Source organism: Solanum dulcamara, chromosome 11 (genome assembly GCF_947179165.1).
Source record: "Solanum dulcamara chromosome 11, daSolDulc1.2, whole genome shotgun sequence".
NCBI lineage: Eukaryota > Viridiplantae > Streptophyta > Magnoliopsida > Solanales > Solanaceae > Solanum > Solanum dulcamara.
Window position 1 is genome coordinate 50,049,939 of NC_077247.1, and position 26,484 is coordinate 50,076,422.

The following is a 26,484-nucleotide window of genomic DNA, read 5'->3' on the forward strand; positions in this document are numbered from 1 at the left end:
AAAAAGTTGTACCAATCACATTTTCTATTTTAGAACTTCAAATTGTGAGGTCCTAACGCAGATGCTCAATCTCTCAATGGAGGAAAAATACGAAAAGGAAATTATGAAAAAATATTTTTGAAAATAGATAATTTATATGTATATGAAAGACTTACAAAATGACATGTATATTCGAATGAGATGGGTCCAGATTGAGTGAAATAGATCGTAATAATTCAGATAGCTAACTTGAACACCTATTAGTTTGGAATTTTTATAGCTAATTTGAACATATAGTAAGTTTAAGATCATAATTATTCTAGCTAGTAGATATATGCACTTTAATCTGGTTCAACTTATTTGTGTTAACGCCAAATCTAGCCAAATATTCTGTTATCACCTATATCATATATTAGACCTATGATCAGAAAAAAGGTTAAAGTGATAAATAGCAATCATTTGATGAAAGAAAAGGCAGTCAAATTTCATATAGACTGAAAGGAATTTTAACATGCTATGCTGTTACTTGGGTTTGAAATACTTGAACCAAAGGTCTTTCGAAAACAATCTCTCTACCCTCCCCAAACCCATTTAGTGGGATTCCAATGGGTATGTTGTTGTTGTTGAAAACAATTTTACAGTTAGGCATTTCTCCAACAAAATACCCTTAGATGATCAACATATAATTGAATTTTGACAATAGTATGCAAGACATGTGAATTGCAATATCAACGTAGCTTTACTGGCTATCCTAATTCGTGTATTTACTCATAACAAAAACCAATTACTATATAATGGTAAATTGGTGGAAATGCCAAAATTCTCACCAAAGAACGGAAAGGATTTTGGTGTTGTAGGATAGCTAATACGTAAACCTACAGCGGAAATAACTTGTTTACTATTTAAATATGAAAGCTCGGATTCATTGGTGAAATAAGTTGGAATGTTCATGGATTTTATCAAGTCAAGAACTCTACCCCAACTTGAATAACTTATTGGGCCACAATTCAATGTCACGATAACATGAAGACTCGACATACAATTGGCTTCATTCTAGGAAAGACCTCTTACAAGGTTTACGACCGACACTAATAAGTGGGGACAAAACAAGCTCGATGAGCTCAAGTTTGATCATTAGCTTGATAAGCGCGATCTTACTCAAGTTGAGCTGAACTTTATTTGAAATTGAGTCAGTGACGGATTAAGAATTTTCAATTAGAAATTAAAAAATAAAAATATAATAATAATGCAAGAATCGAACATTAAATTTTAGGGTACATTTTTAATGCCCTGAACCATCAAACTAACCTTTTGCATGTTATTTAGAGAAGTCAAAATTTATATACATACATATACATAAAAATATGGTACAACTTTTTATCGAATGGATTCGATGAATACCCTCCCTGATCGCCCCTAAATATAAGCTTTGACCATAATTAAGTTAGGTTTAAATTCATATCCAAATCTACATTTCAAAGTGGAGATGGATTCACACATTTTTAAAATTAATTTTATGTATATACTTTTTCATTTATTTTTACTTCTCATATTTTGACTCAACATATCCATTAAGACTATTTTACTACATTATGTCTATTAATTAATGTTTAATATTAACTTTTAAAAAATAATTCAAAAAATAAGTAATTGATGCTAAAGTAAAACATGAGATAAAAAAATACTTTTTCTTAAAATATTAAAAATAATAAATAAAAATAAAATTTATTTTAAAATAATGAACAAATAAAAATAACCATACTAATATAACTTTCCCCCCATATGTACATTCTCCTCGTCTTAACAAAGGAAAAGCCCAAAAAAGGGCAGAAAATATCTCATCCTCTGGTTTAGGAAGAAATAAAAGCCACGCGTGCATCCATACACTTTTCGTGTTCCTTTAACATCCTTCTAGGGTTCCGCCGTCCCCACGACTCCTCTCTCAACCCCCATCTTCACCACGATGCAGCCAGCAAATTCCATCGTTCCACCACCACAGTACCAGCAGCCGCAGCAGTGGATGGCTCAGCAGCCGCCGCAATATCAGGTTGCGCCTCCGCAGCAATCGGCATATTATTACCAGCAACCTCCGCAACAGGGCGGAGTTCCTCCACCCCTACAACAACCTCAGTACAACGCCTCCGGTTTGGCTGCTACTACCGGTTCTGTTCCGCCGACTAGTGCTGATGAGATCCGAAGCCTATGGATCGGAGATCTACAGTTTTGGATGGATGAACAATACCTTCTCAGTTGCTTCGCACAAACGGGAGAGGTATGCTACTGTTAACGTCCGTTCTTATTATTTTCTTGAACAACTTGATATAGATTCTTGCTAACTTTTCGAGTGGTTCTTGTTCTTGAATTAGTTTGAAAACTTGATCGGGGTACTAAGATATGTTTTCTTGTATTGAAAGTGAATTTGATGTTCTCCATATTTAGTTCATATGGTGTAGTGTCATACTAAGTAAATTTTGGGTTTCATTGTTGGTAAACGGTATGTAAGCAATATTTGTATTCAATAACTTGTCTTACATAGTTGGTAAAAGGTATGATAGTATGCTGTAATTTATATTTAGTGTCTTGTATTACCTTTGTTGGTAAAAGGTATGTGGATATGATGTTTGTATTTAAAATTCTGTTATGTTGTTGGTATACAGTGTGTCAATATGCTGTTGTTTGCATTCAGTAACTGGTGTAATGTTGTTGGTAAAAAACCTGTGAATATGCTGTAGTATGTATTCAACAACTTCTGGTATATTGTGGGACTGTCTGGTAAAAAGATATGGGAATATGCTGTAGTTTGTATCAGTAAATTGTATTACCTAGGTGGTAAAAGTATGCAAGTATGTGGAAGTTTGTATTCATGAACTTGTATTACATCCTTGGTTGAAGCGATGTGAGTATGCTGTAATTTGTGTTACTGTTTTTCCTGAAACATTTTAAGATTAACAATAGACAAGTAAGGTAAGCACAGTGAAAAGGAATCACCCCCCCCCCCCCCTCCAGCCAATAGCCAAGATGTTGGATTCAAATCACAGAGGGAGCTAAGTGGGAAAACGACCACTGTTGACTCTTGGATAAGGTGGTTAGAGGGTAACTATATAGAAATATTCCTGTGATTGCGAAGATGTGTCCATAAATAAAATTACATAGTTTCCCTGTACATAGAGACAAGATTAACTGGGATTCCAAGTAGCATCATTTGGAATTCTATGCTGTTTATACTGGGTATGTTGTTGTCGTTGGGATTCTAATGGGTTGCCATTTGTCTTCTAAATAAGTTTTTTTTTATAAATAAGTTATTCTGCGGTTTGGGATTTTTTTAATATGTTACAAATTGAATTGTTATTGGTTAGTAACTTTTTATCCTTATTGGTGGTAATACTTGCTGGTTCGTTCTTTTATTGACTTTGGTATTGACACTAGAAAGGATTTGGCGAATGCCTTAGTCACTGTATTTGAGATAGTGAAAGAAGGGAGCTAATAATCCTTATACAACCTTATTAAATAAATAACTCCATACCTAAATCCTTGTGTAAACTTGTTCGTGCTTAATGATTGTGTAGTGGTTGCCTTCAGTTCCATGCTTGCCAAAATATACCAAAAAAAGCTTTCACTAGCCCCCCCCTCCCCCCCTTCTGATTTTACTTTCTTGTTTTTTGTACTGTATGAGCAGTGTTGTTACTACTATTTAACAGTCTCCCCCCCCATTTTACTTTCTTGTTTTTTGTACTGTATGAGCAGTGTTGTTACTACTATTTAACAGTTAACAGCCCCCCCCCCCCCCCCCCCCCCCCCCGGTTTTTTTTTGAGAATATAAGTTGTGTGTCTATTATGTAGGTGACCTCTGCTAAAGTTATCCGTAACAAGCAAAGTGGACAATCAGAGGGTTATGGCTTTATTGAGTTTATTAGTCATGCTGCTGCAGAAAAGAATCTGCAAGCATATAATGGGACCTTGATGCCTAATATTGAGCAGAATTTCAGACTCAACTGGGCTTCACTTGGTTCTGGTGAAAAACGTTCTGATAATGCCCCTGAATATACAATATTTGTTGGCGACTTGGCGGCAGATGTTTCTGATTATATGCTTCAGGAGACATTTAGGGCTAACTATCCTTCTGTGAAGGGTGCTAAGGTTGTAACAGATAAGGCCACGGGGCGCACCAAGGGTTATGGTTTTGTTAAGTTCGGGGATGAAAGTGAGCAGTTACGTGCTATGGCTGAGATGAATGGACAGTTTTGCTCCACTAGGCCCATGCGGATTGGTCCTGCAGCTAACAAAAAGATTATGGGTGGTCAAAGTCAAGGTATGCCTCAACCTAGTTGGTACATGTACTGCGTTGTGTGGTAGTCTTTGTAGCAGTTAAGTGAAACAAAACCAGCTTGCAGCTTGTTTGCTAACTTCAATTGGCATTTAGATTCTGGATCTTTCATCTTGTGTTTAGTTGTCATAATTTCTTATAATGGTTGAGTTGTGATAGCTCGAGGATGCTGTTCCTGTAATTTGGTGGGTAAAGTGATAGTCTTTATTTGTTCTGCTCACCTATGCAGGTGTCGTTATGTTTCCTTTCATTCCGTTATGCTCTTGAATTCTTGATGAGTACCCAGCTATCGACGTCATTTCGTTCCAGTAATTAAAAACTTCCCATTGAAATATTAAATCTCATAAAACTCCGCTTGTCTCCAAGCAGGATGATTTGTGGAGGCTCTATGATTTAAGGGCCTGGATGCTTGTTTCAGCTGAAATGAATACCTTTTAGGACGTGGTGTGGCGTAAGTCAGTTCATTTAAATGTGGTTAAATTTTGCTATGTAGGATCCTCTTGACATTTATCCTTTCTAAGTTTTGCAATTTTTTCCCATTACTCCGTACTCCAGTCAGATTGCTTTATCTTTATTTTCAGCCATTTTGCTGTCTTACTTTCCAGCCATTTTACTTTATCAGTACTTTTCAGCCATTTTGCTTTGTCTTTACTTTTCAGTCATTTTACTTCATCATTACTTTTCAGTCATTTTGCTTTATCATTAGGTTTCAGCCATTTCATTTTAGCATTATGTTTCAGCCATTTCGCTTAAGTGTTATGTTTCAGCCTTCTAATTCTTTAACTTCAATATCTTGTTAGCCTGCCTCAAGTTGCACTCTGATCTTCAGTATACCTCTACGATTGTGGCAGTATCATTTATTAATTTAGTAATCCTAGCCCTGGAATCATCTCTTAGTTTTGCTTCATTTACCTCATGAACCTGTTCAGTAAATCCCCCCTTCATAAGGATGAGAAGTTTCCTGCCATCATTTGTTTCTTGTTGGTACAACATCTCGGTACTCATTTTTTTCTTCTTGTGTTGCTATTACTATTTGGGGGTGTTTAAATCATTTGTTTCTTTGACTATGATTTTTCTTATTTTTAAATTATGAATTATAATGATTTGAAATACTTTTTATACAGTTCAGATAATCTGTAGGTTTTATTCAAGAAGCTTGAAGAATCTATGCCCAATAGCAAATTAATAGTAATATCATCTTGTTAAAAAAACGATTGGACTTTTTATCTGATGAGAGTGCTGGTATCTGAATGTATAGTTACTTGTTACATTATTTAGGGAAACTAGCACCCCTTTCCTGCCTCTTCTCGCCTTTCTTATTTGATAGGTATGTGCTAAAGCATTAAAAATTAAAATTATCTTAATGCATGATATAGTATGTAATAAGACAATGACGTGCGGCTGGCAAGTTCATGTTATTATTCAGAAACCGCTGGTGCATCTGATGGTGTAAATACATCTTGTAAATATTTTTTCTATTTGTTTACTTATATACTGGTCTTCGTCTTGCCCCTTTGCCAAACTATGGCCCATCCTTCACAAATTTGAACATAAATTTTTACTTGCTTCTGAACTCCCAAAAGCACATCTGAGTATATACATTGTGGTATGTGAAGAATCTCTCTTTGGTGATCCATTAGTTGAAAAGTGTGTCCATTTCTCAAATGCTTGATTGCCTCTCTGAACTGTTAGAGATGCCTCCTGATTTTCTTGAACCTTTTAGTCAAATGTCTGTCAGCTTGTGTTCTCAACCTATGCATATTCTGCTTCTTTTGAGACCCTGTTAGAGCTAAAAGTTATTAGCCTTCTTTTGCACTGTTGGAGCAATGCAATCATAAGTCTGATGCTTGATCTATTTAATTGTGAAATGATAGTGCAGTCTTATCTCTTGAATCATACGTAATTGTGTTCTCTTACTAGGAACCTGTACACTGATTTGTTTTACTGATGGTGATAGTGGTAGTCTTTTGACCGACCTTTGCCTTGTAGTTATGGTTTATGGTACATATGCTTTGTAGTTTTGTATTTCTACTGTCCTGTCTCTGCAAAAATGTGCAATGTACTTCATCTTACTCATGGAGCATAAAGTTTTCCAACCTCTCTTCACATTTGCCTCTTCCATTTGCAGCTTCATATCAAAGTTCACCTGGAACTCAAAATGAGGATGACCCTTCTAATACCACTGTCAGTACATTTCTTTCTGGCATCATTTGACGTTCTGTTAGCTTACTTACACTCATATCCAAATGAAATTTGGTTGCAGATTTTTGTTGGGAACTTGGATTCCAATATAACAGATGAACATCTAAGGCAGATTTTTGGACATTATGGGCAGTTGCTTCATGTAAAAATACCAGTAGGCAAGCGTTGTGGCTTTATTCAGTTTGCTGACAGGTATAGTGATAAGCCTTCCCAAGTTGATCAATCTCAATGCTTGGAGAATTAACACACAGTCCATCCTTGTTATTTCAGAAGTTGTGCTGAGGAAGCTCTACGGGTGTTAAATGGAACTCAGCTGGGTGGACAAAGCATCCGTCTTTCCTGGGGTCGAAGTCCTGCAAACAAGCAGCAGGTAAGTAATGGCAAAATTATACTTTTTGGTTTTGGCACTTCTCAGTCAATACCAATCTGAATTTTATGTTCCGTCTCTGGCTTGTGCAGCCTCAGGTTGATCCAAACCAATACGCTGGTTATTATGGGTATACAGCTGGATATGATGGCTATGGTTATGCTCCCCCTGCTCAGGACCCAAATCAGTATTATGCGGGCTATGCTGGATATGGAAATTACGCACAACCTCAACAACAGCAGCAAGTTTTGCAGCATCCCCAGGTTTGATGAACCCTTTGAGCTTATTTATTAACTAAAGCTACTTTTATACCCACATCTCCATTAGATTTAATCTTTTTAGTTTTTGACTGCTTTTATTCTTTTCCCGATGTTTTTGCTAGTGGTACATGAAGTTGTGTTTGGTTATACCTTTTTGCAAAGAATATTTGAAACAGTGTTGGCTTGAATGTACTTGCATACAAACATGTTATAAGTACCTCCAAATCGGAATTTTGGAATTTTTATAGTCAACCACTTATTTTCAAATAAACTGAATTATTCTGGGGAAAAAGTGAATAATTTTGATGGCCAAATGGGTCCTTAAATTTATAACAGTTTTTTCATATAAAATAATGATGTGTTCGAATACTCATCTCACTTCCATTTTGCAGTGAGCAGGTCACAGGATTTGCTGAGTGCTTTCCAGCATGATATATGTATTGATGTTATAAGCGGCACATGAGATTATCAGTTGGAATCCAGATGTGTATTTCTTTATCTTAGGGTGTTGGGAACTTTGTAGGCAATTTCTTGGGGATACAATTTATGATAATGATCAACTGATTGTATGCTGTTTGTTTTTTTCGTGTTGCCATTTTGGTACTACTTAGATATATGAGATCTGGATATACTAGAAGATCTCGGAGAAGTGTAGGCATGTATTTTTATACTTGTGCTTTTTGGCTATGCCAGCAGTGCTTAACACTCTATTGTGCTCGTTGCTCGATGTTGGTTCACCTTTCACTAGCAGTTTATAATGATGTTCTCCAAAAATAATTTCTATCATCTGGATGGTTTCAGTCCGTTGTATTTTGATTAAATATCATAAGGCATTGTTTTAATATCTTAACTGAATTGGAGTTTTCAACCTACAGTTCTATCTAAGTTTAAGCACTCAACAAACCTCTTGGACTAAAACTGAATTGGATTTTGATCTAATTCAATACTAAAACTGAATTGAACACGTCTGCTTTCATAGTGGTGGTAGGATTACAATGAGACTGCAAATGACTATTCTTCTTTCCATTGCTGCTTGTACCTTCATCTCCGGTGGTCTAGGTTTTCTATATATTGGGTATGGTAGTTACTTATTTGCTGCCTTGCCTCGGTTAAGTGTACTGGCAAACATTGCAATCTAGTGGGTTAACCCAACAAAATATATGTATAGGAATTTTATAGGTAGAGGGTGCTTATATAAGACTTGCACAAAAGTGCTGGAACAGAGTAATTAACCAACTTCCAAATAGTACTCACGCAGTGGAAGAAGCTAATATTAAAGGTATCCGTGGAGACAAATAACTGCTGACTTTGCTTTTAAAGCATATCATTCCTACCTCTTTTCATTCTAAATAAACAAAGATCTAAACCAGATACATTGGTATACTGAATTCTTTTCTCAGCAGCGCCAAGAACTTTAAATGGAAATGCCAGAACACACCTAGTTTAGATATAACCAGTTGGTAAATGTACCCATAAGAAAGACTTAACACAGCCGATTTGTTGTTCCTCCCAAGGCATATCCAGCAAGAACGGCCTCAAACTAATGCTGTCAGCTTCGATCTATCAAATTGAAATATCTACTATGTTAGTTCATTCTGGCTTCTTTAAGTTCAGGCAGTTATCTGTTGCTTGGTTGAACAACTCCTGGACCTGCTTTAGCTCCTTCTCTGAATCACCAAAATCAGCAAACTGAGTGACACAATAAACAAAAAATGAATAATATATATAGGTAAATGGAAATTTGGACCTTAGCCTAACTAGAACAACTTCCACCATCTCTCAGAAAGAAAACAAGGGAAAAACAAATACATGAATGCTCACTTCCCTCCACCACAAACTGTGCAGTCAAGTGAAGGATATAAGTTGTGCGGAATGCTGATAAACTGGAAGTTGTGTCTTGTGTGTATAGCCATGTATTCTGTAATAAATGCCTATTCCAAAGCCAAAGCTATGCCAGATACACTAAGAACAAACTCTTACCTGCAGCTTCCAGTTGTTTTTGAAGTTCTTGGCCAACTGCATCGTTCTCAGCCTACATCATATACATACATAACAGAGTTAGAACTGGGTATAATACAAGACAAAATACTAAGCCCAAAGCCAGACACATTAATTTATTATCCTTTTTTATTTTTTTAGTTTAGCTACTGTAATGCTTTTGTTTCTTTGTGAGAATATGACCGTGGAATTGGAGGAAGACAGCATCATCTTGTTCATATATAATACGTCAAAAAGTTGTTGCTACCAAGTATTCACAGAGAAGCCTATACCTGGAGTTCTGCAATTCTTTTCAATTGTGCTTCTTCACCCCCATCTGATAAAGGAAGAGCAGCAACCAACGCATCAAACTGCCCAAAAAACAAAAAAAAAAAAGAACAGGAGAAAATAAGCTTTTATTACGATGACATTGTAGCAAAGCACAAACTTTGAGAATCAGATCGCAAATTTGCAATTGGTTTGAATTAGAACCACACAATCCTCATGGCTACTCTCAAGTGTTGGGCTGTGCAACTTAAGTGTTATAAGATGCTAGATTAGACAACCTCTAATTGTAAGGCCAAGAAGAAAACAAGGGAAATATACTGGTGAACTTGAGCACCTTAGAACTAATGATAGGGGTTGTCCATATACATTTCATAGAAGACAGCTAAAGGGCGATAAACTAGCAGGTTTTGACGAACAAGGTTTACCCGGTGAGACTTGGCCTAGATGTCAAGGTTCCCAGGCACGAGAGGCTGAGATCAAGTTGTTAAGTTAAAATCCCTAGAGGTCTTATCCACCATTATTCGATTCAGTTAGGTTTTAATTCGAGTAGTTGGTGATGCTAATAGCATTACTGTATTTTCTGTTAAACGAAAGGACAAAAGATTAGGTCTTTGAACTCAACCATGCTGGTCTTAGGACTAAGGACTTTGAACTCAACCATGCTGGTCTCAGGACTACAGACTTTGAACTCAACCACATTGGTCTCAAGTCTTAGGTCTTTGAACTCCACCACAGTGGTCTCAAGTCTCATCAAACAAAAAACGTTATCTGGTATAGAACTGCATATATACATTACATATGATGAGCCAAGAAACAACCTAATATTATCTGGTATAGAACACTGCATGTGCACATTATATCTGATGAGCCAAGAAATATAAAGTATACCATGATATAATCTAAAGATTTGATGTTTCAAAAAGTACACAGTCTAGTCAAAGGAAGACAAAAAAACATTACTTTGCCCAAAAAACGACTTTCTTTTAGGAATGGTAAGTGCATTATTACTATAGCACCAAGAAGGTGCAATCAAAAGTATTTACAAGGAACAAAAAAATATACCTCCCTATTTTATTTTTTTATGAGAAGGAAACAGCCGTCCTACTACACTCTACCCTCCCCAGACCCCACGTTGTGTGATTTCACTGGGTTGTTATTGTTGTTGTTGACAGGGAAACTTGCGGACGCTATCCTTTGGGTGCGGAAAGGGTAAAACCCCCACAAACCACACATGAGAGATAGTGCGATGAGTTCAACCAAGAAGGCAATCCCCATGCTTTTGCTCGCAAGGGGTTTCGAACTAGAGACGTCCAACATGGAAGTCCCAAGCCCTTCCTATTCTTAAAGGGATTCTATCATTGCTTCAGCATCATTTACACAACTGTTTAGACAAAGCATGAAACAGAAGTAAATAGTTCATCTTGATCTTCCGAAAAAGGGAAAATTCCCTATTGTCGAAGTACCCTGGTCTGTGTGTTGCTCATAAGCAGAAAATGTGAAGATAGGTAGTTTTACCTGCTTGGCAGCCTTAACAAAAGCAGCACTCATTTGCTTTGGTTGCTCTGCAACATTAGCTGAGTCTTCAGTGGGATTCGCAGGAGGAGGTTCCGGATAATTAGGTGACAAACGCACAGGAGGGGCGTCTCTTTGAAGAGTACCAAAGGTGTTGAAAGCAAGAGCTGCAATTGAATTTACTTGTTCCTGTAGCTGTGATATGATATCCATATTCCAAATCCTTCCCTAATTGCAAAAAAAATATATGGTGAATTTAGAGGAAAACAATCGAATAAATGGAATAGAAAACAGAGGAGAAAAGAAGAAGAGAAAATCGAAGATAGGAGAAGAATTTACGTTAAAACCCTAGAATTGGACGTCGGGTAGAAGCAGCAGGAAGAAGATGCCCAACTCTGTTACAGTTGTTTTAAAATTTGACTTAAAATTAACCATTATTTCAATTGAATTTCTAAAAAAATTAAAAGTTAAGAGTGCTCAAACAATAAGCTTATTTTTACTTTTAACAACTTTAAAGGCGTTTTGCTAACTGGTTAGGAAAAATATTATATATGTATTACATCTTATGTAAGAATATCATGAATAACTAAACATTGTTTAATTAATTCTGATATAAAATAATATTTTTTTTCAATAATAGTTGTCCACTATTGACTAGACACAAGGATTAAGAAGCAGTAAATGATGCGTATAATTTTACCTAATCACTTTTATTCAATATTCGTTAACCAAATAATGAATAGTATTTAATAGCAAGAGTAAAATAGACATATAATAATAAATTATTCATTAATTTTATAAACTGACAAATATTGTTGCACATTCTAAAATAACATAATGGACAAATAAAGATAAACAAAGAAAGTACATTAACTCTGGCATAACTAATTCATATATAGTTCTAACTAGATACCAAACAATCTTAAGGTATTTCAGTTTGATTCAAAGAAAAAAAAAAGCTTTGATTACTTTTTTTTTTATCTCTCTCTCTCTTTTTTTTTTAGCTTCAACACGTTTATTCAAATGTGTAATTGCTTAATCAATTCAATCCATCACAAGATAACTACTTAAATCAAAATAATTTTAAAGTAATTTTATAGCATTTATATAAAATAAAAAATAGTATATAATTTTAAAATCATCAAAATATAATAAAAAAAAGTCAAATTCCAAACAGGATCTAACATTATCTCATTATTTTACTTTCTTTGTAATTTAGGTTTTGAAAAGAGGCACGTGGTCAGCATACGTACGACATCTCTAAGATGAGACGCCACAAAGAGAGAAGAATATGTTTGGCTTCTTTCTATCTCCCGATAACTCCTAAGCATCAACTATGGCTTCTCTTCTCACCAACGGAATCTCACGCTTCTGTCCTCAATCCATCACTGAGCAACCTATACTCTCAAAAGGGTCCAACTTTTTGCCTAATTCAGCTGCCCCCAGAATCTCAAATTCAGGTAATTTCAAGATTAGAGCTGCTAATATTGAGGCTCCAGGTAAAGAATCATCTTTTTCTATGTCAAATGACGAGGACCCACTTCAGAAATTCTTGAAAAGAGATTATAAATGGGGTTTCAATGAAAATATTGAATCTTTTGCACTGCCAAAAGGGCTTTCTGAGGAAATTATAAGGTTGATTTCATCAAGAAAGAATGAGCCTGAGTGGATGCTTGAGTATAGATTGAAATCCTATGAGAAATTTGTTAAAATGAAAGAGCCTAAATGGTCCGATAATCAGTACCCAGAAATTGATTTTCAAAATAGTTGTTATTATTCAGAACCTAAAAAGAAACCAACTTTGAATAGTCTTGATGAGGCTGACCCTGAGCTTGTAAGGTATTTTGATAAATTGGGTATTCCTTTGAATGAAAAAAATCGTTTAGCAAATGTTGCAGTTGATGCTGTTCTTGATAGTGTTTCTATTGCTACAACTCATAGGAAGACTTTAGAGAAGTCTGGTGTGATTTTTTGTTCAATTTCCGAGGCTATTAGGGAGTATCCAGATTTAGTCAGGAAGTATTTGTTTAGAGTTGTGCCCCCGGAAGACAATTTTTACGCAGCTCTTAATTCAGCTGTGTTTAGTGATGGATCATTTGTGTATATACCCAAGAACACCAAGTGTCCTATGCAAATATCTACTTATTTTAGAATAAATGCAATGGAAACTGGACAATTCGAGAGGACTTTGATTGTTGCGGATGAAGGGAGTTTTGTGGAGTATTTAGAAGGGTGTACAGCACCTTCATATGATACAAACCAGTTACATGCTGCTGTGGTGGAATTGTATTGCCATGAAGGTGCAGAGATTAAGTACTCCACCGTGCAGAATTGGTATGCTGGAGATGAGGAAGGGAGAGGAGGGATTTATAATTTTGTTACAAAGAGAGGACTTTGTGCTGGGGCTCGATCGAAGATATCCTGGACACAAGTTGAGACCGGCTCAGCTATTACCTGGAAGTATCCAAGTGTTGTGTTAGAGGGTGATGAATCGGTTGGTGAATTCTATTCTGTGGCATTGACCAACAACTATCAGCAGGCAGATACAGGAACGAAGATGATACACAAAGGAAAGAATACAAGGAGTAGGATTATTTCGAAGGGTATTTCAGCAGGAAATTCTAGAAACTGTTACAGAGGACTAGTTCAAGTCTTATCAAATGCAGAGAATGCGCGGAATTCCTCCCAGTGTGATTCAATGCTCATCGGTGATCAAGCTGCAGCCAACACTTATCCATATATTCAGGTAATTAGCTCTCTGAACTTTAATTTTGTTTTCTGTCTCCACATGATAAAATAATTCTCGATGTAACTTTAGCTCTCTTCCTTTATAAGTACAATGTTTAGTTGTGACATATGGCCTTGTTACTCTTTAGGTGGAAAACATGATCTTTCTGTTGTCACAGTGTACCTCACTGTAATCTGTGGTCTCCTGATTAATGCAGGATGTATCATTAAGTTCCAATCTTTAATGAAAATTTTATTTACCTGATTAAAAAAGAATCATTAAGTTCCAATCTTCAATGAAAATTTTATTTGCCTGATCAGTTAAGTTCCATTTACCTTTCTCATAGTACAGGAGCAGTGTTTTTAATCTACCACCCCCTCCAAGATCTCCCCTATTCCAATTGCAGAAAATAAAAAGGGAAAAAGAAGAAGGAATAAATTCCACCTTGAAATTAGAATTATTCGACAAGAGCTCAGAAGAAAAGGTTCAACAAATATACACATTGTTGTCAGTTACTTTTAAAACAAGTCAATTAGGTCCATGCTGGCACTGTCGGCTTGGAAATCTTTGAGCTGTCTGGCAGGTCAATAAATAGTCTCTTTCAGAGAATGTTCTCATGTAGACCATAAAGCTAGTGGGTTTTTATCTTACTCGTGCTGAATCAAAAATGAAAAAAAAGGGGAGGGGGGAAGGGTACTGCTTACTTTCATTTGAAGTTCATTGTCATGAGAAGATGCGTTATTTTAACTTTTAATATGTCCATAGATCCTGTGTTGAATGAAAAGCATCAATTATTGTATCCCCGTGCATGACAGTGTGGATGTGTGTTCATTTTTCTGGAGCTGGAGTAAGCCTTCGTTGCTGATGATTAGTGTGTACTTATGCACGGAGAAGATGTAAATAATAGTAATTGTTATGGATGTCTTGTATGTTTTAAACAAGCAGCAAACTGCATGTTCATCTGTTTGATTGACGTATCATTATGCTTGGTCCAGAACTTCGGATGAAGTACATTTGCTAATGAACATAGTCTAACTCAGTGGCCTTTGATAATCATCTTAAATTTTGTCAATTCGAGGAAACTTAACCTTCTTTATATTTGGGATGTGATAGTTTTGTAGTAATATAATGCAGGAAATACATTCGCATCCTTGCGATTTGTTGAAGAATTTAGTACAAACTAATTTAACAGTGTATAGTCTCTAATATTCTTGATCAGATTTACCTTATACATCCTGTTATATTTTAGGATCTCTGAGAAAGCTTCTGTATAGTTTCTATACAGAAATAGATTAGTGCTTAGGGATCAAAAGAAGAGAAAATTTTGTTTCTTTTGGTGTGGCTTTTAAGTTCTAAGTCAGATGCTATATGAATTTTGTTGTTATCCTAGTAACTGGAATTAGTTAAGATTAAATTCAACACATTTATATGAGGTATCATTTGGTCAATCCTTGTTGATGCTCCTGCTGCATATGTTCAACTCCTGTGCTAATTTGAACTCGGAATTTTATGTAATTGCATTTTTGCACTTGCGTTTCTATATTTACCTATGGCACCATTTTAATAGGCCAAAAACCCCACTGCACGGATAGAACATGAAGCCACAACTTCAAAGATTGGTGAAGATCAGTTGTTCTACTTCCGGCAGAGAGGAATTGACTATGAGAAAGCAATGGCTGCAATGATCTCTGGGTTTTGCAGAGACGTGTTCAATGAACTTCCTGATGAATTTGGTGCTGAGGTGAACCAATTAATGAGCTTGAAGCTTGAAGGGTCTGTAGGTTAAACAAAGTTGACTGCTGGTGTGGAAATTCTGAACTTTGTAGCCATTTGGTTTTGTCATCTGTAAAGTTGTAATAGTATCCTACCCAAACTTTTGTCATCTGTAAAGTTGTAATAGTATCCTAATGTGTCAAGGCATTATCTTCTGATCCCTTTTTTTTAGCCCATCTTAACTGTTCCATGACTTCTAATTGATTGTGTTGTGCCTGAAAAAGTTCCACAATTTCAATAAAAAATAGATAAAGGGAGAATACCGATTTGGAAAAGGTACATTAGTTTCAAAAAACGAAATATGACAACTCAAAAAGAAAGGAGGGAGTATTATTTTTTTGGCATAACTTAAACAAAACACCTTAGATCTTTAAAATAAACATTTTTATCTTCCCAAAAACTTAATCAAACAGATTATATCATCTACTACATATCTGTGCCTTCACCAGTATTTGACTATAAAAGTATTTTAGAGGACCCTCGATGGCAATGATATTCATTTTGTTTGTCAAACCACTCATTAAGGGGTTCTGTACCTAAATTATTTGCATTAGTTTTTCAAGTTCATCCCCAACTTTAAACTATGATATCCTTATAATTTTCTGACATTGATAATTAATAATGGCATAATAATATGGTGAAGTAAATATTTTTATATGTAATTATTCCTAGTCACTTGCTCACCAACTCTCCATTATTGTATTTTAAAATTATTGCTGACACAATCCCAAATGCACCTGCAGGCGACGGTACACAGTTATATATTCTACAGCCAGTTTGGGCGTACAATATTTCTGTTTTTCGTTTTCAAATTTGTTATTTATCAAAAAGTTGTTTGGTAATACATTGTAGTCAACTTTACATTCTAACTTGGGTTGAGTTTTTCGAGTTTTAAAAATTGGTTCTTGTTAAGTAGTGGATTGTCCATTTATTTGTATGGACAAACCACTTTGCAAGTTGCTCAACTTGCCTTCTTTTGTATAACTATAAATATGACCATTCTTGGCCATTGTGAATTGCTAAAAACACACAGAATACATATACACGCTCTACTTTCCTTTCTTTTCTGTTTTCTCTCCATATTCTCTTACTTTCTTTTCTGTTATAATATTGTCAACTTAGTTATTTTATAACACGTTATCAGCACGAAGTCCTAATTTTCTCCAGAAAATTAATCTCTATATCAGAATATGGAAATTTCCCAGTCATCAGTTGGATCCAAAATCAATTATGATGATATGTGTCTTATTGATAGTGCCACAACACACACTATTTTAAGAGATAAGAAATATTTCTCTTATTTGATTATGAAAGAAGCTAATATTAATACAATATCTGGTAGTACAAAATTAATTGAAGGATCCGGAAAAGCTAGAGTTGTACTTGTTGGGGGAACAAATTTAACAATTAATGAAGCATTATATTGTAGTAAGTCTCAAAGAAATTTATTAAGTTTCAAAGATATTCGTCAAAATGGTTATCATATTGAGACTACAAATGATGAAAAGAATGAATATCTTTATATTACTACAATGATGTCGGGCAAAAGGTTTATTCTTGAAAAGTTACCCGCTCTTTCATCCGGCTTATACTTCACAAGTATTAGCATGGTTGAAACACATGCCATAGTAAACCAGAAGTTTACTAACTCAAATGATTTTATTATTTGGCATGACCGGTTGGGCCATCCCGGTTCTAATATGATGCGCAAAATAATTGAGAGTTCACATGGACACTCTTTGAAGAACCAAAAGATTCTTCAGTTTAAAGAATTCACTTGTGCCGCATGTTCTCAAGGCAAATTGATTACTAGACCATCAGTAATCAAAGTGGGCATTGAATCCCCAACATTTCTGGAATGAATACAGGGTGATATATGTGGACCCATTCACCCATCATGTGGACCATTCAAATATTATATGGTTTTAATAGATGCATCTACAAGATGGTCACATGTGTGCTTATTATCAACTCGTAATATGGCATTTGCGAGATTACTTGCTCAAATAATTAAGTTAAGAGCGCAATTTCTAGATTATGCAATAAAGGCAATTTGTCTTGATAATGCTGGTGAGTTCACATCTCAGGCATTTAATGATTATTGTTTGTCCACTGGGATAACAGTTGAGCATCCGGTTGCTCATGTTCATACTCAAAATGGTCTAGCGGAATCATTAATTAAACGTCTCCAATTAATTGCTAGACCAATGCTTATGAGAACAAAACTTCCCATTTCATTATGGGGTCATGCTATTTTGCATGCAGCAAGTCTTGTGCGGATCAAACCCACAAGTTATCACAAAGTCTCTCCATTACAATTGGCTTTTGGTCAGGAGCCAAACATTTCCCATCTTAGAATATTTGAAAGTGCAGTATATGTTCCAATTGCTCCACCACAACACACAAAGATGGGACCCCAAAGAAGATTGGGGATATATGTTGGGTATGAATCTCCTTCTATCATAAAATATTTGGAACCTATGACTGGAGATTTATTTACTGCAAGATTTGCTGATTGTCATTTTGATGAATCAGTATACCCAACATTAGGGGAGAAAATAAGCAGCTCAAAAGGGAAATAGATTGGAATGCATTACCATTATATCATTTAGATCCTCGTACAAATAAATGTGAACTGGAAGTTCAAAAGATAATTCATTTGCAAAATATTGCAAATCAACTGCCAGATGCATTCACTGACCTATCAAGAGTTACTAAATCTCATATCCCAGCTGCTAATGCTCCAATTCGAGTTGATGTCCCAATAGGACAATTAAATAATGCAAATGAGTCTAAACCACATTTAAAACGTGGTAGACCAATCGGTTCCAAAGATAAAAATCCTCGAAAAAGAAAAGGAGCAAATAATCAAGATGGTCATGATATGAAAGAACCTGCTCAAGATGAGCAAGGAGACATAACAATTGATGAAACCTTGGAAGAGGTTAAGGCGCCTGAAAATGATAAAGAAATTTCAATAAATTATGTCTCATCAGGAAATATATGGAACCGAAATAATGTAATTGTCGACAATAGTTTTGCTTATAATATTGCTATGGAAATAATGCAACAAAATGAGGATCTTGAACCAAAATCTGTCGATGAATGTAGACAGAGGAATGATTGGCCAAAATGGAAAGATGCAATTGAAGTTGAATTAGCTTCGCTTGAAAAACGCGAAGTTTTTGGACCGATAGTCCGAACACCTGAAGGTATAAAACCAGTGGGGTACAAATGGGTCTTTGTGCGGAAAAGAAATGAGAAAAATGAAGTTGTAAGATATAAAGCACGACTTGTGGCACAAGGATTTTCGCAAAGACCCGGCATTGATTATATGGAAACATATTCTCCTGTGGTGGATGCAATCACCTTCAGGTATCTTATAAATCTGGCAGTTTATGAAAAACTTGGCATGCATCTGATGGATGTCGTTACAGCCTATTTATATGGTTCTCTAGATAACGATATCTTTATGAAAATTCCTGAAGGATTTAAAATGCCTGAAATATATAAAGATTCCCAGGAAACTTGTTCAATAAAACTTCAAAAATCTTTATATGGGCTGAAACAATCAGGGCGAATGTGGTACAATCGTCTTAGCGAATACTTGCTAAAAGAGGGATATAAAAATGATCCAATTTGCCCTTGTGTCTTTATGAAAAGGTCTGGATCTGAATTTGTTATAATAGCAGTGTATGTTGATGATTTGAATATTATCGGAACTCCTGAAGAACTTTCAAAGGCAGTAAAATGTCTTAAAAAGGAGTTCGAAATGAAAGACCTCGGAAAGATAAAATTTTGTCTTGGTCTACAAATTGAATATTTTTCAAATGGGATATTTGTCCATCAATCAACATATATAGAAAATATTTTAAGGAGATTTTACATGGATAAAGCACACCCACTGAGTACCCCAATGGTTGTGAGATCTATTGATATTAATAAAGATCTATTTCGACCTCATGAAAATGATGAAGAGCTTGTTGGTGCTGAAATACCATACCTTAGTGCAATTGGTGCATTAATGTATCTTGCCAACAATTCTAGACCAGATATAGCCTTCGCAGTAAACTTGTTAGCAAGATTTAGTTCTTCCCCAACGCGAAGACACTGGAATGGAATTAAGCATATATTCAGATACCTTCGAGGGACCATTGATATGGGTTTGTTTTACTCGAATGAATCCCCGTCACAATTGATTGGTTATGCAGATGCGGGATATTTGTCTGATCCCCATAAGAGTCGATCGCAAACAAGCTATTTATTTACATGTGGTGGTACAGCTATATCATGGCGTTCAACAAAGCAAACTATGGTTGCCACTTCTTCAAATCATGCAGAGATAATAGCCATTCATGAAGCAAGTCGAGAATGTGTTTGGTTAAGATCAATAACTCAACACATTCAAGAAACATGTGGCCTTTCTTTGACAAAAGACGCTCCAACAATATTATATGAAGACAATGCTGCATGTATAGCTCAACTGAAGGGAGGATACATCAAAGGAGACAGAACAAAACATATTTCACCAAAATTATTTTTCACTCATGATCTTCAAAAGAAGGGTGAAATAGATGTCCAACAAATTCGTTCAAGTGACAATTTAGCAGATATGTTTACCAAGGCATTGTCAACTTCAACCTTTGAGAAAATGAGATACAAAATTGGAATGCGTCATCTTCGAGATATTAAATGATGTCTTCATCAGGGGGAATATAATACGCGCTGCACTCTTTTTCCCTTAGTCTAGGTTTTGTCCCACTGGGTTTTCCTAACAAGGTTTTTAATGAGGCAACATTCAATGCGTATTACCAGATGTGTGTACTCTTTTTCCTTTACTAGGCTTTTTCCCACTGATTTTTTTTAGTAAGGTTTTTAATGAGGCACAACATCAATGGATGTTCAGGATAACTATGTATATATATATTTTTTACTAGCATTTTTCTTTACATGTGGACATCCAAGGGGGAGTGTTAAGTAGTGGATTGTCCATTTATTTGTGTGGACACACCACTTTGCAAGTTGCTCAACTTGCCTTCTTTTGTATAACTATAAATATGACCATTCTTGGCCATTGTGAATTGCTAAAAACACACAGAATACATATACACACTACTTTCCTTTCTTTTCTGTTATAATATTGTCAACTTAGTTATTTATAACAGTTCTAACCATTCTTTAAATAAATACGCGCCCCTCCCCCTCCCAAAAAAACACACACACGTACTTTCTAAAAAAATAATAATTAAGTAGACAATATGGGGTTATTCGGATGGTAAACACTCTTCACCTTCGACCTTAAGATTGTGGTTTGAGTCACCAATGGAACAAAAAGTGGAGCTCCTAAGGAGGGATAAAAAAAATCAAGTAAATACATGTCCAAAAACAACTTCAATTTTTAAGTACTTTTTTTCTCTTAACTTAACTTCAAATACTATTTTTCGTAATATCATCAAATTCATGTCGAAACACCTACTTAATATGTTTAGATAAATGTGTGAGAGCATACTAGCTAGGAGGGATATGATTAGATCATTGAAGTTATACGTGGTAAGGTGGGAGCAACCTCTGTGGCAAACAAAATGAGGGAAGTGATCACTGATATGGTTCGGGCATGTAAAGTGAAGGCGCGCGGATATGCCACTTGTAAGGAGGTGCATGAGATGACTGTAACAAGAGTTATGAGAGGTAGGGAAAAGTCGAAAAGGGATCGGGGGAGGAAGGGAGGTGATTAGACAGGACATGACACAACATTAGGTTAATGATGACATGACCTTAGACAAGAAAGTTTGGAGGTCGATGATTATAGCAGACGACAAGTAGTTGAGTGTTGTCACACTATAGTGGGAAAAGTATGGGGTATTTAGTAGCCTCTTATTCTTCGATATGTATTACTATTTGTACTTCATTTGTTTTATATCTAGCTATTTTGTTATCATATTTTTTTGCAATATTGCGACGGAAACATTTCTTTTAGAAGAAATTATGTTCAACTTAATTGAACCCATTAAAGAAAAGCTTTTTTGACACAAAATTTGTTCTCCGACAAGCATAATTGGTTGACTTGCCTTTTTTAAAAGCTGAAAGGAGCAACTCTTGAATAACTTCAAGAAACGCAGAAATTGGAGAAAAAAATGGCAACAGACATAATGGTTGACTCGTGAGAAATAAAAAATATGGTTGGCCTTGGACTTGCCCCCTCACTATATGCTGCTGATGCTATCTGTATAGTATATACTTTTTTTTTTAAAAAAAATAATCCCATAATTGAATTTCGCCGGTGGAATATATTATTTTTCTGTGCCAGTTCCCTACTACTCTTATACTTTTTTTTCTATTCAGTGTCTGAAATCCGCATTCGAGGTTTAACTAAAATTTAAATCGCGCACTACAGGGCTAATTTGGAGATGGCGCTCTCAAAAGAATTTTCTCCATATCCAGAGTGTAAACAACAAATTTTCGAGCCGAGAAAAAAAAATAATCAAGACCGGAAAATTGGAGTAACAAAGTGTAATATTTGATTTCAAAATATGATGCGGTTACAATCTCTATAATAATCCTCTGATTCTTCAAATAATATGAAACACGTTGAACTTGAATTTGAATTTGATTTAGAGTCAAGGGCTTGAATAGCTTGATCTTGAATCTTCGTCTTCAAATTTGGATCTGAATTATTCGTCACGAACACTTGTATGGTTATAACGAACGATAAATATGAATAAGTAACTTGGTCTTGAACTTTTTGATGTTTGTCTTCGTTCTTGATCTTGAACTTGAGCTTGAATTTGATTGCTTGAACTTTGTAGCTTTGTAGAGAATTTGAGGCCTTTGATCCACGAGCTCTTTTCTTGCTTCTTGTTCTTCCCAAAAAAAACCCTTTTCAGAATAATGAGGACCCCTATTTATAGTTGTAGGGAGTGGTATGAGGGTGTGATTTGATTGGTTGGTTTGAATTGACCAATCAGATTTCTTTGTTGAAGAGTTTTAATTTGATTGGTCAGAACATGTCACATGGACATGTGGCATTATTTTAGTGGCTCATTTAATTTGACTTAGATTGCCACATAACTCTGACATGTGACATGATTTTAGTGGCTTATTTAATTTGACCTGGATTGCCACCTAACTTTGACATGTGGCATGATTTTAGTGGCTTATTTAATTTGACTTGGATTGCCACCTAACTTTGGCACATGGCATAATTCTAGTGGCTTATTTAATTTGACTTAGATTGCCACCTAACTTTGACATGTGGCATGATTTTGGGCCTCTAGGATGAGATGATATTGGGCTTAACAAAGTGGAGTCATCTTTATAGCCCAAATCAATGGATTTAGGTTTTTAATTAAATCCATATTTATTGGGCTTAAATAATCGACCCAATTTTATTAATCCAAAATATTTATTTGGACTAATATATCTTGAATTTAATATAAATTGAACCATTCTACAAATTTATATTTAATAAATTGTAAATGATTACAAATGCCCCCTGCTTCAAGTCTTGTCGAGATATTTTATCTTTTGAAGACTAGGCTTGAAGTATTACTTGTAGGATAATGACATGCCATTTATTTTGAGATGTACCGTAAATTCATACTATATTGATGCACCCCTTCATCGTTGTTGGAGTAGGAATGTAGAAAATTAGTTATATCCAATGAGGATTAGGAAAGAGAAGGAAAAATGATTTTTTTTCATGTTTTTTTTCATGTTTTTTTTTTGGTGTTTACTTGTCATGCAAGATTCCACCACTAATTGAAATCCGATTAGGAGTCAATTTTGTAGAAGCCTAATTCAAGTTTGAATCTAATTATAATAGGTGCTAATAAACCTCTATAAATAGATGTCTGATCTTCATTGTTTTGCAGCAATGTGGCTTGACGATCAGCGTCGTGGTACTTTCTTCTTTCTTTTCTTTGATTTTCAACAATCTTTTCCTCATCTTGACATGTCTGTCGTAGAAAATTCATATCTTATTGTAGATAATAAGAATCATGAACGGTGTGATTTTCTAGAAACTAGACTTCTCGATTTACAACATATCCAAAATTGAGAATTTAATACTTTCATGACCGTTCTAGATAATTTATTTATTTATTTATTTCACGTATTTTTTTTGCAAATGCCTACCCTTTATTCTGTCTTCCAAATCCAATTAGAATTCTGAAAGGACACACTTCTTTTAGAATATGGATAGCCCAAATTTTCACAATTTCACATCCAATTAGGATTTGGAGAGAATAAATTTGTATCATTTTACTAGAGTCCTATCCAAAAAGTAATTACAATTACTTTAGAAAAAGGACTCTCTCACCATCACTACTTGTCTATAAATAGACTCTCTCCTTCTATTTATTTTCATCATTGAAATTGATGGTTTTGATACTCCTTTTTGCATATCCTCTTGAGTTCATCAACATATAAGGTACATTATATATATATATATATATATATATATATATATATATATATTATTTTTATTATTTCGTTTTAAATATTTCGTTTTTTTTTTTGCAAATAAAAATATTACTTCATATGCAATAAACTTTTATTCTATTGGTCCAAGTCAAAGACTTTACACCGTCTGAGACAAAGACTTTACATGATTTGTGGGAAAGAAAAGGCATTCCATAGTTCGAGCTAAAGACTTTACACCGTCCAAGGCAAGGACTTTACATGATTTGTGGCAAAGACTTTACACCGTCTGAGTCAGAGGCATTTCATAGTCCGAGCTAAAGACTTTACACCGTCTGAGGCAAAGACTTTACATGATTTGTGGCAAAGAAAAGACATTTCATAGTCCGAGCTAAAGACTTTACACCGTCTAAGGCAAAGACTTTACATGATTTGTGGCAAAGACTTTACACTGTCTGAGTCAGAGGCATTCCATAGTCCGAGCTAAAAACTTTACACCGTCTGAGGCAAAGACTTTACATGATTTGTTGCAAAGAAAAGGCATTCCATAGTCCGAGCTAAAGACTTTACACCGTCTAAGGCAAAGATTTTACATGATTTTTGGCAAAGACTTTACACTGTCTGAGTCAGAGGCATTCCATAGTCCGAGCTAAAGACTTTACACCGTCTGAGGCAAAGACTTTACATGATTTGTGGCAAAGACTTTACACTGTCTGAGTCTGAGGCATTCCATAGTCCGAGCTAAAGACTTTACACCGTCTGAGGCAAAGACTTTACATGATTTGTGGCAAAGACTTTACACTGTCTGAGTCTGAGGCATTCCATAGTCCGAGCTAAAGACTTTACACCGTCTGAGGCAAAGACTTTACATGATTTGTGGCAAAGACTTTTACACTGTCTGAGTCAGAGGCATTCCATAGTCTGAGCTAAAGACTTTACACCGTCTAAGGCAAAGACTTTACATGATTTGTGGCAAATACTTTACACCGTCTGAGTCAGACATAGATTTTTCTCAAAGAATATAATCGTCCATTATTGAGATTCATTACCATAATTATTGAATTACTAATTTAAGCGCTAACATTTTTTTTTTTTTACAGATTGAATCATGATTTACTTTAGAGATTTGACTTTCTCTTCTTCAGAGTTGCGATACCTTTTGTGTTTCGATAGTACAAGAGATATATCATTGTATGAGAGCACCAAGCCAGGATAGGCTCAATTTATCAGAAACCAAGCTTCTTAACATATCCAAAATTTATAGTTCAAGTCCGGCAGGATAGTTCTAAGCAAACTTCAAAAATGAATTTCACATACAGAAGAGCTGACAGGTTCACATTTTCATGATCTTATTAAAAGAAAATATTTGTATCTTAGCGTAGAGAATCCAAAAAAAAAACTATAACATGTACAATAATCACAACTAATAGCTTTATGGATTTGTACGAATATTTCTTTGAAGTCAATTCAAATTCTGTCTTGATTGGCCCTCTTTGATTCATATGTCATATATGACAATATAAAAGAACATTGTGATGCTCAAATAACAGTGTTCCCCATTTCTTTTGAACTTATGAGACTAAAATTTAGGATGTAACTCATGGATTATGGTGGAGAAGGTCAAGAGAGACTATGAGTTCTTTGGATACTCATGCGACTGAACTCAGAATGTAATTCTAAGCGCCTACGTACCTCAACGAAGAGGATCAAGTCATAACGTAGTTCTGAGAGTTTTTTTTTTGTCCTAATTTTTGCCTAGGCCGTCTCTTTCGAGATTTTCAACCTAGCGGACATTTTTTTATGGGGTGTCGTGCACAATTTATACTCTTGCGGGCCAGGAGTAACATGCAGTTTATACTCGTACCTTAAGGAGTGAGTTTCTTTTCTTCAAGGATAGTATCTCTTTATGAACTTTCCATTAATGGGGCCAATGCGCAATCCTTCTGAGTCAACCTGTTTGTAAGTGCCACTTGAGTATACTTCTTGTACCACATATGGTCTATCCCATTTGGCGGAGAACTTGCTTCCAGACCGACGAGAAGTAATAATGGGCCTTCTTACAACAAGAACTTGATCACCCACTTGGAAGCATCTAAGACGAACCTTCTTATTAAAAGATCGAGCTAGACGAGCTTGATAACATTGCAGACTTTGTTGGGCCTCTAGTCTTTTCTCATCAAGAGCCTCCAATTCTTCAAGGCGCAACCGAGCATTTTCTTCATCAGTGAGCCCTTCTTGAATGGCAAGGTGCAATGACGGTATTTGACGTTCAAGTGGAAGAACTGCTTCAACTCCATAAACAAGAGAGTAAGGAGTCGCTTGTGTTGGCGTGCGATACGTAGTCCTATATGCCCAAAGAGCCTCTTCCATTCTTTCATGCCAATCTCTCTTAGACTTGGAAACAACTTTTTTCAACAAGTTGCAGAGTGTCTTGTTAAATGCTTCAGCGAGACCATTAGCAGCCGCATAATACATAGAGGAATTGCGTTGCTTGAAGCCAAAAAGATCACTTATCTTCGTCATTAACTTGTTATCAAATGGCTTGCCATTATCTATCAATATGTATCGAGGAATACCAAAACGGTAGATAATATTAACTCGAATAAAGTTGGCGACATTCTCTTTCTTTACTTCTCTAAGAGAAACAGCTTTTGCC

The 26,484-nt window shown here is 35.5% G+C and overlaps 3 protein-coding genes across 4 annotated transcripts; 2 read left to right on the forward strand and 1 right to left on the reverse strand.

Annotated features, from left to right (window-relative positions):
• The first annotated feature begins 1,774 nt into the window (after window positions 1-1,774).
• LOC129872371 (polyadenylate-binding protein RBP45) lies at window positions 1,775-7,840 on the forward strand. Its single transcript, XM_055947355.1, has 7 exons — window positions 1,775-2,251; window positions 3,820-4,288; window positions 6,432-6,487; window positions 6,567-6,697; window positions 6,776-6,875; window positions 6,965-7,135; window positions 7,525-7,840. The coding sequence occupies exons 1-7, from the start codon at window positions 1,943-1,945 to the stop codon at window positions 7,525-7,527; spliced, it is 1,239 nt and encodes a 412-aa protein (XP_055803330.1). The 5' UTR covers window positions 1,775-1,942; the 3' UTR covers window positions 7,528-7,840.
• A 435-nt stretch (window positions 7,841-8,275) lies between these two features.
• Window positions 8,276-11,355, reverse strand: LOC129874834 (mediator of RNA polymerase II transcription subunit 21). Of its 2 annotated transcripts, none has more exons than XM_055950206.1 (5): window positions 11,249-11,355; window positions 10,913-11,137; window positions 9,403-9,480; window positions 9,113-9,164; window positions 8,276-8,799 (listed from the first exon to the last, which is right to left on the reverse strand). In XM_055950206.1, the coding sequence occupies exons 2-5, from the start codon at window positions 11,120-11,122 to the stop codon at window positions 8,723-8,725; spliced, it is 417 nt and encodes a 138-aa protein (XP_055806181.1). In that variant the 5' UTR covers window positions 11,123-11,137; window positions 11,249-11,355; the 3' UTR covers window positions 8,276-8,722. The 2 variants fall into 2 exon arrangements, with proteins under 2 accessions (XP_055806181.1, XP_055806182.1); XM_055950207.1 differs by having other exon boundaries at window positions 8,276-8,821.
• A 796-nt stretch (window positions 11,356-12,151) lies between these two features.
• LOC129873959 (UPF0051 protein ABCI8, chloroplastic-like) lies at window positions 12,152-15,570 on the forward strand. Its single transcript, XM_055949160.1, has 2 exons — window positions 12,152-13,655; window positions 15,205-15,570. The coding sequence occupies exons 1-2, from the start codon at window positions 12,246-12,248 to the stop codon at window positions 15,421-15,423; spliced, it is 1,629 nt and encodes a 542-aa protein (XP_055805135.1). The 5' UTR covers window positions 12,152-12,245; the 3' UTR covers window positions 15,424-15,570.
• The last annotated feature ends 10,914 nt before the right edge of the window (window positions 15,571-26,484 follow it).